Source organism: Girardinichthys multiradiatus, chromosome 7 (assembly GCF_021462225.1).
Source record: "Girardinichthys multiradiatus isolate DD_20200921_A chromosome 7, DD_fGirMul_XY1, whole genome shotgun sequence".
Classification (NCBI taxonomy): domain Eukaryota; kingdom Metazoa; phylum Chordata; class Actinopteri; order Cyprinodontiformes; family Goodeidae; genus Girardinichthys; species Girardinichthys multiradiatus.
Genome location: NC_061800.1, coordinates 4,413,343 through 4,425,529, shown reverse-complemented (window position 1 = coordinate 4,425,529; position 12,187 = coordinate 4,413,343). Strand labels below are relative to the sequence as shown.

The 12,187-nt window shown below is 37.9% G+C and overlaps 1 protein-coding gene across 1 annotated transcript; it reads left to right on the top strand.

Moving 5' to 3' along the window:
- The first annotated feature begins 2,141 nt into the window (after positions 1 to 2,141).
- LOC124871528 (gamma-crystallin M3-like) lies at positions 2,142 to 3,218 on the top strand. The gene is made up of 3 exons (XM_047370899.1): positions 2,142 to 2,188; positions 2,269 to 2,517; positions 2,906 to 3,218. Exons 1-3 carry the CDS (start codon positions 2,180 to 2,182, stop codon positions 3,185 to 3,187), a joined length of 540 nt encoding a protein of 179 aa, XP_047226855.1. The 5' UTR covers positions 2,142 to 2,179; the 3' UTR covers positions 3,188 to 3,218.
- Positions 3,219 to 12,187: the final 8,969 nt, after the last annotated feature.

Here is a 12,187-nt window from a genome sequence, read left to right as displayed (position 1 = left end):
GTTTAAGGAAATTAAACATGAAAATACTGAGGAAATCTATATTGAACTGGTCCTGGGAAATCACATTTCGTTGTAAAACAATGTGACTTTGCAACTGAAGAAAAAGTTTATTTATTTAGTAGCGTCATTCTTTTCCTCTGAGTTTGTTTAAAATATTTTAGTCAGAATGATTCATTCAAATCAAAGGAAGACAGGGAAATTAATTTGTGAACTATTTCATTGTTTCCAGACCTAATTTCATGTTATTGTAACTGATTTATGTCTTGTTTAGTTGCTTTGACAGTTGTCTGGGAAGATCCACACATTAAAAAACAGTGTTTTTCGGTTTTATGACGTCTTTTGGACCTAACAGAGATTTGTAAAACGACCAGGTCACAAAAACCTTAAAGGTATGTTGAATGTTTTGAAAATAAAAACTTGTTCATCAGTAGTACTATAAATTCCCCTTTTTCGCATGTCTCTATATTATTGAAGCTGACATTTAAAACAGTCAGAAAACCGTTGTTGGACAAACGGAAAATAAAACAATAACATGTTTGGAGATACAAAGTCTCACCAAAGTGTTTAAAGCTATTAATAAATGTAATCTTTGATGTAAGGACGCAATGTCCATTCCAACAGATACAATTGTATGTATACCAAGTCAATTCTGAACGTAACCATCTATCTTTTTAGCAGTATCTTGACAAAAAGTTGATCCTGACAAATTCATTTTTCATTTTCTTCTAAAGCACAATTCAAATGTTGGTTGAAATATTATCCTGCAAATAGAGCACAACCAAGGGAATTGCAAATTAAGCAGCTGTTCATGCTTCCACACCAGCAGGGGGCCATCAGGAGCACTAGAACTGTCACAAGTCCTGGAACACACCTTTAGTGGTGGTGTCAATTGTTTTAATATATTGTGTGTTGATTCCATTAGTTTTTAGCCATAGATCACATGCAGTAATGGTTGTGTCAGATGTATGATGCGTAAATGTCCAAACATGACCTTATGATGTTGGCTAAGCTGTTTGAACTTAAACGTACATTTGGGACACAAATTTATCTCTGTATCAAAAAAATTTATAAAATAAAAATTTTATCACAAACCTTTAAACTATTTTGTATTTATTTTACTTGATATTATTTATGCTCATCATTCACTCAATCCAGTATCTAAAATTATACATAACATAACGTTAAATACAGGGTTCACTTTTACAAACAAGTTATTGCACCTTTCTTATTTTTATTTGTTTTTTAACAGATTTCTTAGCTCTTCAATAAGGTTGTATTGGCTAAATAAAAAGTCAGGCAATGAATCATTGTGGTCTCTTCTGTTTACATTACAAAGAGGTGGCATTTTAACAAGGCTGTGTAGACTTTTGAACAGTGTGCAGGTTAATGCTGCTTTTAGTTTTTCTCTTGAAACACTTTTATTAGCAACGGAGGATGCCAATAATATTATACACACCCATATTTACATGCACATCGTCTCAAGAACAGTAGTAAAGAAGTTGCATCAAAGCCATATGTAGTTGGAGTTTGACCAAGGAACAAGAGAGATTTTCAACATTTTAGCTCTGACATTGAATTTTATTTGTGGATGCTACTAGTGTTTGATTTCACTATATAAGCAAATGTTTATACCATACATAACATCCTACATACACTCTTCTGTATTTCTTAACAAGTTTTGAGAACTAAAAGAAATGTTTAGCTAGGTTTACAGATCATATGAACCAAATGTTGTAGAAGCAAGACCATGGAATACTACTTTGAGTAAAATTATGTAGAGTTCAAACAAAGTAAAACAAACATGTTAAAGTATGCAACTATAAATAAAATAAACAGACTGTTATGTATTCAGATGATATACTGATAAGTATACATTTCTAACAGTGGCTTTTATCCCTCTGGCAGCACAAAGAGTCTCTGCTGATACATTTTCTGCTGTCACACACCTGTACCCCATAGGACAGCTTCTGCAGTTGGCACTGCACCAGATGCATACACACTGGAATAATAACCATTTACAGAGCGATTTAACAAACATTATAGTCCTGTACGCTATGCTGCTGAGTAAGATGTTCAAAACAATGGCTCAATAGATCATTTAGGCATCATGATGGGTATAAAACCGACAGAGTTTGCCTTCCCAAAGTACCAGTGCAATCAGACAGGATTGACCACCAAAATGGGCAGAGTAAGAGGCATTCAGATTTTTGTTATAACATAAGCAGATCAATTCCTGATCAGATCATATCTGAAACAATTTTTTTCCAGATTATCTTTTATGAGGACAAGAACTTCCAGGGTCGCTCCTATGAGACCAGCAGCGACTGTGCAGAGCTCACCTCTTACCTGAGCCGCTGCAACTCCTGCAGGGTAGAGAGTGGCTGCTTCATGGTCTATGAACGTCCAAACTTCATGGGCCACCAGATGCTGGTGAGGCGAGGAGAGTATCCTGACAACCAGCGGCTTATGGGAATGAGCATGAGTGACTGCATCCGTTCCTGTCGCATGATCCCCATGGTAACGAACCATAATAACACACCACCACATCTGCTGGTTTGTAAGGTTGAAAAGAAAAACAAAAAACCTGTTTAATCTGCAATGTGCTATACCAGAGGTTTCTAATCAGAACACATGATATTTATCTTATATCTTATACCTTTTAAAGGTTATAGTCTAAACAATAACACGTTTCATGTAACGTTCCCCTGTATGTTCTTATGTTGTCAACTGAATTGTTAGTTATGTTATTCTATGCATGTAACTATCTTAAATGTTTTCTGGGTACCAGTTTAATTCCTTTTAACTGAATGGCACACTGTGTCCAATCTTTATGATCTATATATGTTTTATTTTCACTGTAATGTGGGAAAAAGGTTCCTGAAAGTAATCATGCATCCTCTCACAGCACAGAGGTCCATTCAGAATGAGGATCTATGAGCGGGAGAACTTCAGTGGTCAGATGAAAGAGCTGATGGATGACTGTGACTCCATCCAGGAGCGTTACCGCATGTCCGACTGTCAGTCTCTTCACGTCATGGACGGCCACTGGCTGCTGTATGAACAGCCCAGCTTCAAAGGCAGGATGCTCTACCTGAGGCCTGGGGAGTACAGGAGCTTGAGAGAAATGGGAACAGGTCCCATGGATATGAGGATCGGCTCCATCAGACGTATCATGGAATCCTGTTAGGTGGGACAGGAAAGCTCATTTTCATAAATGACTAATTTGAAAAAAATAGCAATTTCAGTTTTCTGAAATATTTTGGCTTCAAAATTTAAGATAAAACTACCTGAAATTAACTGTTTATTTATCTCAATAGACAACGTATTCTATAGTGATGATTGTATACAACAAACTAAATAACTTAAACCACAAGAATATAAAAAATAAAAGTTAAAAACATGAAAAAGTTTTTAGTCTCTGATTTCCTACTAGTTTCAAGTTGTTTTTCTTTACACCCACCCTAACTTTCAAAATAATGCGACTAATTCACTTTAATGGATTTGGCATATGCTCAAACCTAAGAGTAAGAAGATTTGTAAATGCAAGTTAAAATTCAGATTTCAGGGCAAGCTGTGAAGTGTTTGCATAGATTCCTAAACCAAACAGATCAAGAGCATTACTGTAAACTAAAGTGTAGAGAATGAATTCATAAAGGACAAACCTAAACTTCTTCTTATGATGGCGTTTTGGTCTGTAAAACAGTTGTTAAATCCATTATTAACAACAATTTTGACTAACAAAATACCACATAGCTTAATTCAGTTCTGAGGTAACTGCAGTATTTCCTCTTGAATGGGAAAAGGATTGGCTTAAAGCACAAACTGATTAATCAGGTATTGTAATATTCATAGATAAGAATGTTGTTCAGGTGTTGCCAAGAACTACATCACTTATTTTAATTATTCAATAACAATTGTTAATTGTTGATCATTATGTTTTTACAGTACAGGTAAAAGCAAATGTTTATATACACTATTAAAATCAGAGTAAACATTTCCTGTTACTAGTTTCTTCAAAGTCACAAATTTACATACACTTCCTTATTTGGCATTTGGTAGACGTTAGACATTCGTTCGGTCAGATCTGCTGTAACTGAATCACATTTCACATTGACTTTGTCGTCTTCAAGCCACTTCGTAACTAATTTAGTATGCTTTGAGTCATTGTCCACTTGGAAGACCCATTTGTGTCCAAGCTTAACTTCCTGATACTGATCTAAGAGACCAGCAGCTGCATGGTCCATGCATGTGCATAAAGCAGAGTCATCGCATCACCCTTCAGTGTCCACCTGAGTTGATTAACATTGATCAGCAGAAACTGATCTGAACATCTTGAGAATTCTGTAAAACACATCTCCTCATGTTTAAAGCAGTAAAATCATTCATCTTTAGGACCAAAACACAGAGCTCAGAAAAAAACTTGGGGAAAGCCTCCCACACAAATCCTGAGCAGATTGCTTAGGTAAATGTTGCCAGTTGTAAGCCACACTCCCTTGGTTTTACAATTCAAGTTGCAAGATCTGAACACGTAGACAGTAAGTGACCTTGACACACTGCATTTTATAATGTAAGAAAGGTCCACAGTTCGGAATCAATGTCCTGCTTGAACCAATCATTTTCTGCTTCTAAATATACAATAACAGGAGCTTGGAACATCCCTGTTTTTTGGACCCCAGCCAGGGGTTACAACTATAAAGGCCAGTAAGAACTTTTCTGGAACTTTCAAAATAAATCGCATTAACCTACTTCCAGTACAGCTAGGAACAGGAGTAACAGCGGACTTCCCGTGAGGTCACTGTTGGAATAAAACTCTGCGCGCCAACAAACTGACCTCTTCCACGCAGGTCCCCAGCGGAACTGGACGGAGGGACACAGCGCAGTAATCTGGTCTCTTTGCTGGCAAATAGATATAACTCTTCAAACTGGATCTAAGAGTGTCATACGATCAAGCGATCATATGCACCTACCGTATTTTCCGCACTATAAGGCGCACTTAAAAACCTTTAATTTTTTTTAAAAATGACAGTGCGCCTTGTAATCCGGAGCGCCTTATATATGGATCAATTGGTTAATTGGTTGATCCATACTGGTTGTACACGGCGCTCTGTCAAAATGTTTCAGTACGACTGGTAAACTACAAAGCCGCACCGCTTGCAGCATTACGGCTACCGTAGTCAGGGGTGTCGCCGAAGTAATAGCGGTAAACACCTGTACTGTGCTTACTCCTAGTCCAACACCACTTGTGTGTGTATAACGTTTGAATGTACTGTTGCAGGAATTGCTTGAACTATATGTGATTAGAAGCTCAGTGTGTGGGGTGTATATTTTGTGTGTGTGTATGGAAGATGTTGACATTACTCCTCCGGACAGAGGTGGCGCTGTGTGCTGCCGTAGCTGAGAATCAAGAGTGAAGGAGTGACATCAGTATTATTGTGTGTGTGGGGTGGGTAGAGACGGCGACCGGAGCAGCGGTGTATGAGTCTGTAAGCCCTGTGTTTTTACGTGCTGCAAAGTCATTAAAAAGAACCCCGAATCTCGTCAACAACTCAGTGTTTTGATGCTGTTTCTTCATGCTCAACTCAGCAACGTATGAGTGAGGGAGTTAACCCCGAGGAAACTAGTAACTTCGGCCCTGGAGAAAGCGTCTCCCCTGTGTCATCAGACTACGGTGAGGGGACAGAAACAGGAAAGGTTAACAGTACTAACGTTTGATTTAGTGCATCAAACTGTTTCTTTTACGTGTTTACTGAATCAGGGAAAAGTTCCCTTTCATGTTTTAACTAACGTTTGATTTCAACTTCAACTTCATAGACTCCAATGCATTCCTAACGTGCGGTTGGCTCTATTCAATAGAATTCTATGTAGAGGAGACCTTACCATGAGAGTGAATGGAGTTATCAAAACGCTGGTTTGTAGTGTATTAATAAAGTTTGACTGACTGACTTATCTGACTGTTGTTGACATTCTCTTTAGCACAGCTCCATCTAGTGGATGCATAACGCAACCCCAGTCAAACGTTTGACTGCAGTAGCTTCTATTCTATGTGCCTTATAATCCGGTGCACCCTATATATGAAAAAAGTTCTAAAATAGGCCATTCATTAAAGGTGCGCCTTATAGTGCGGAAAATACGGTAGTTAAGTAGGAATGAATTGCTGTTTGTGTATCCGGTATTCATTCATGAACGGGGGTAATTAAAGTACAAGCGTTGCTTGACTTTCTCTCAGAGGTCTACAGAAGCAAACTGTGTTCCAGAGAGTTCCCAGCAGAGACGCTGTCTCTACAACGCCGAGTGGAGCAGTTTGTCCCCGTCTGAAGGAATGACAACGGGACCACATCAGCGTGGCTACAGCAATAACGTTCAGTTTGGCCACCCAACAGAACGAGCCACCCCACCCCACAGCTACGAAGGTTAGCCGCAAGTTAACCCTTTGTTCACTGTGGATACTTTCCTCAACTTCGTCCCCCGGACAACTTTTCACGGTTCACGTAAGAGGTAGTGTTTAGGCAGAGAATCGTAGCTTAGAATGAAATAATCTAAACATTTTTCGTTTTATGACGCTTGGTTTTGTTTGTGTTGAAAACTCTATCTTGGTGCTAGCAGATAATCTGTTCAGCACATGCTCAGTTTATGTGTTCCGTGTTTATGTTTTTTTTTTTAATTAAGACAAACTTTATTTAAAGGGTGATTTTAAACACAGAAGATCGGCCATAATGCGCCAACCATGCTTATGCATTTCAACCCTTTTATTATTGCTATTTTAAAGGTATGGGTTGGATTCTGATGATAAGCTACAAATTTCATTTGTTAGCGCCAACCGCTAACAGCTAAGAATACGTGCTTGCCTACTAAGAGTCAGCTAAAGGTAATTTCAGTCCTGTAGAGACTCACAACAAGAAACACAAAATGCGATTAGAGAAGTTACACAATGGATGTGTATTTGTTTGGCAGACCCCAGAGGAAGACATGAATGCTGATAATGCATGAACTGATGAACGTTTTAGGATTAGAATTAGAATTGTTTTCCCCCGGATCTGGTACTGGTGATTGAGAGAAGGCCTGATGGTAATGGAACTGAGAATCCGATAGAGGCGATGGGGTGGAGAAGGGTCGAAGCTCGACTGACAGCAGAGATCCATGAATGGGAGACTTTAAATGCGGAGCCTTGAAGGATGATTGGCTGAGGATTATTGCAGACTTGAGGCTGATTGGTTAGCGTGGAGATGCACGGAGAAGCCATCGGGTGAAGCTGGAGGAGGGGTAAGTCTCCCAGATTGAATTTTTGTCTTTAGTCCATTTACCCAGAAAGGTTGTTAGTTTTCAATCTAGGAAATAATATTTCCCTAAATATTATTTTCCTAAACTTGATAACTAAGTAAACACCATTAAGACCCATTTATCCAAAGATTTGGTTCTTATTCAAAATAATATTTCCTTAAATATTATTTTAATATTTCCTTAATAATGTTTCCATAAATATTATTTCAATAAGCATCGCATGGTAATATTGCATCACTCTTTTGGTCATGGTTTTCAACCATCTTTGATCAACTTGTTTATATTGTACATAGCCCATTAGTCTTCCTTATTCTTTCATTCTGCTTGGTAGTTTAGTTGGGTTGTTTTAGCATAGTAAAGTGTTTGTTGATTGAAATATGTTTGAATTCAAGTTGACTCATTTTTGTTAATAAATTCTTGTATTTTAAGAAATTGTGTGAATTCATTCCGTATGTGTACAAAGTTTTGCTGTTCAATAATGTCAGAGCTTGGCTCATCCCTTTCAATTTCGTCCTAATACCACTGCCTTATTGGACTGGTATTCACAGGACAACCCTTAACAGACCAAAATATTATTTAATACAATTTTAAAGTATTAATATTAAATAATATATTCATATTCATAATTACAACACTGTGTTATATTACCTGAAGTGGCACTGTGCTTGTTGGGACCCACAGCCATGAGTTACAATGTGAAAGGCCAGTACAGACTTTCCTGGAACTTTCAAAATAAATTGCGTCAACCTACTTCCGGCACAGCCAGGAAACGGGGTAACTACGGACTTTCTGTGACATCACTGTCCAAATAAAAGCACCGCTCTTGCTACATCCTGTCTTGTCCACCCAGACTCTGTGCGAGGCTGGCCAGATAGGCAGCGCGCTAATGTCTCTTTGCTGGCAAAAAGACATAAACTCTTCAAACTGGATCCAAGGGTGTCATAAGATCACGCGATCATATGCACAAGTTAAGTACTGAATTCTACTGTTGAAAGAATCCGGTATTCATACATAAAAGGGAAATTAAGGTATAAGCATTGCTTTACTTTCTCTCTGAGGCCTGCAGATGCAAACTGTGTTCCAGAGTTCCCTGCAGAGACGCGGTCTCTACGAAGCCGAGTCTGAAGAAAGGACAACGGCCCCGCATCACCGTGGTTACGGTAACGTGCAGTTGGTTGGCGGACAGAAAGAGCCATCTTTCACCTACAACTACGGAGGTTAGCTGGAAGCTAACCGTTTGTTCACAGAGCTTTCTTCAAACTTCGTTGTTTCCTGGACAACTTCTCCTCAGCATGGGTCAGAGGTTAGGTTTGGGCAGAATAACACAGAAGGATTTAGATTGAAATGATCTAAACGTTTTTCATTTCATGAAGTTTGGTTGTGTTTGTGTTGAACTCAGCTATCTTGGTGCTAGCAGACTTATCGGCATCACTCGTGTTCAGTTTTGTGTTCTTTGTTTGTGTGTTTTTAAAGTTAAGACAAACTTTACTTGAAGGGTGATTTTAAACACAGAAGATCGACCATAATGCGTCGTCCGCGCTCATGCATTTAACCATTTTATTAACGGTATTTTAAAGGTGTGTGTTTGATTCTGGTGCTAAGCTATCAGCTTCCTTTGTTAGCTTTCACTACTAACAAGCTAAGAACACGTGCTTGCCTGCTAGGAATATTTAACAGAAAGGTTGTTAGTGTAAAGCTAGTAAATAATAGTCCCTAAACATTATTTTACTAAATCTGATAACAAAGTTAACACCATCAAGCCCAATTTCTCCAGAAAGATTTGGCTCTTTTCCAAGATATTCCCTTAATAGTATTTCTTTAAATATTATTTTAATAAATAAAGGCAGCTAATGAGACCCCATTGAGAATTGGTAATCCAGAAGGTTGGTTTTATTCAGCATATCATTTTTAAAACATTATATTTTTTAAATAATATCTTATCTGATCTTGCATTGTGAATGGTTGTCTAAAGGTATACCAATCATTGCCTAAATTGGTTCCAAGACTAACTTCACTTCCGGATTCTTCAAGATAATCCTTGGTTCTCAAACATAAATATTGCATGGTAATGTTGCATCACTCATGGTTTTCAATCATCTTTAATCAACTTGTTAATGTTGTACATAGCCCATGAGTCTTCGTTATTCTTTCATTCTGCTTGGTAGTTTAGTTGGATTGTTTTAGCAAAGTAAAGAGTTTGTTGGTTGAAATATGTTTGACTTTGAGTTGACTTATTTTTGTTAATAAATTCTTGTATTTTAAGAAATTGTGTGAATTCATTCCATGTGTGTGCACAGTTTTTGCTGTTCAATAATGTCAGAGCTTGGCTCACACCTTTCTATTTTGTCCTATTACCAATGCCTTACTGAGCTGGTATTCACAGGACACCCCTTAACAGACAAAAATATTATTTGATAAAATATTAATATAAAATATTAAATAATATGCTCAGATTCATAATCATAACAGTGCTAGTAACAATGTTGCAGTTTTTTTAGTAAAGAAAATATATTTCTGTTTAACCCAACAAGCAAAAGGTAGGACTGAGAATGAAGCATTACATCTTGCTCTATGCTTCTGTCAGATGATCTATTTCCCATTAGTTCTATTAAATAAATCTATGTATAAAACCTCATGAAAACGCTGTTCAGATATGACTTTACCTTTATGTTAAAAAGTAAAACTTACTTTACATCCCTTGTTGCATTTAGATCAAAATATGAACCCACAAATCACATGCCACTGAATTGCTGTAATGATGGCCATTAAAATTGTAACATAATGGAAAGGATCAGTAAAGTTTATGGTTTCTAATCACAACCAGAAGGGTAGAAAGTTCACTATAAGAAAATTGAAGTTTTTTTCAACAGTATCATCTAAAACAACAAAACCACTGGTCTACACAGCATTTTAACAACATATCAGCCGACCTGCTTCCTGGATACCTCCCTGAAATCTAACTATGAAAGAACCATTTATGACCGCCCATGACACTTATGAAGAAAGCCTAATTATGTACCTGTAACGACCACAGTTAAAAGTCACCACCGGATGTTATTTCTGAGAAGAAATGTTTTTCTAAAACTATTTCCATTCCAGCTGTTAAAAAAAAATCAGTCACTAAACAGATCTGAACAATGACATGGTGATGATGAATCTCTGAATGCTAAATCATCTTGCACAAGCCAGAATAACGTCGCATACAGTATAATGAGTGTGCTGATATATTTTTTATTAGAACCACAGTGGGGGCATTTGGTTACAGTGATTACCGAAATGTACATGTTTTATTCATAGAACACAACCTTTGAGCCACTTTACTATGCCAACGTAAAAATGTTTTAGACATATGTGCAAAAGTTCAATCGGTATGAATACTTTAACAAGCCCCTGTAAGTTGGCCTTTAATCACCTGAAGAACATCTCCAGGATTAAGGGACTAATGTCCCAGCAGGATCTCAAAAAACTCATCCATGCGTTTGTCTTTGGTCCAATTGATTAATGCAAAAGTACTACAAAGGTGTGCCTAAAAAGTCAATAGGACAGCTGCAGCTGATCCAGAACGCTGCTGCCTGCCTCCTCACTAAAACTAAGAAAGTAGAGAATATCACCCCAGTTCTAAAGGCCTTACAATACCTCCCTGTGTCTCAGAGAATAGACTTCAGAATACTTCTGTTAGCTTACAAATCACTCAATGGCTTAGCACCAAAATACATTCAAGATTTGTTGTTGTTGAATCACCCTTCGAGACCACTCAGGTCTTCTGGTTCAAGTCTACTCTGCATCCCCAGAACCAGAACCAAACATGGAGAAGGAGCATTCAGTTATTATGCTCCACTAATCTGGAACAAACTTCCAGAAAACTACAAATATGCTAAATCAAAGTGTTCTTTCTAATCAAGGTTAAAAACATATTTGTTTAGAACTGCTTTTAATTGTTCTATTTAGGGTGCAGTCACACTGCTGTTCTGGTCTAAGGATTGGTCCAGGAATCTGTAAAAGTAAGAAAATTCACACCTTCAGATGGCACGGTTTGCTTTCACACAGATTTTTAGACCATACCAAACAACATCATGCAGTTGTAACAGATTGTTTCAGGGAGAGTGTTTCTGTTGCTACTTTGGTGTTCAAATGTTGTTATGCACCTGCACCTCTTCACTCCTCCATTGTAGCCCCATGATACATTTTCCAACTCTTTTATCTTGAAGTGTGTGCTCATGCAGTCTTTTTTTCTCTACTTCTTCTATTCCAATGTGCTGCTCTAACGACATTGTATAGTACATGCAAGCAAACCACTCTAGGGTCTGGATAAATTCTGCCGAGACCAGCAGTTTTAACTGTACCAGGGTACAGTTCTCTAGTCCTTTTCATGTTCATGGATGGGTTCACACCTGTGGGACCAGCTCCAGAAACTGGCAATGTAAAAAGCATCACTAAACAGATCTGGTGTGAAAAGCACTGCTATACTATTAACTCAAACATCATTAATTTTACTCTGTAATCCAATGTTTCTTTATTTTACTATGCCAATCTGATGATTTTTTTCTATGTTTTGTTCTCATTTTTTTCAGACTGTAGACCTAATGGTGGCGGTGGTCCTGTAGACAGAGGTGTGCCTTAGGCCTTGCCACACTTTCCTTGAGTAATCTGTAGAATAGAAGCTGTGTAGTTTCTCCCTGTACTGCCTCTTGGCTGTTGGGATGGCTCTCCTCAGTCCACATCTTGTTTTTTTATGTTCTGTCTCATTGTCAGATCTGAATGCACAAGAGTGAGCAGGTAGCATCTATTGTACCTGATTATCCATCCAGGAGTTTTTGTGGTGGAACATTCTGACAAGATTGGGGCCGCAAAGTTATCAATACAGGTCATGATGTACCCCGTTAAGGACTGTGTATAGTCCTCTATGCTA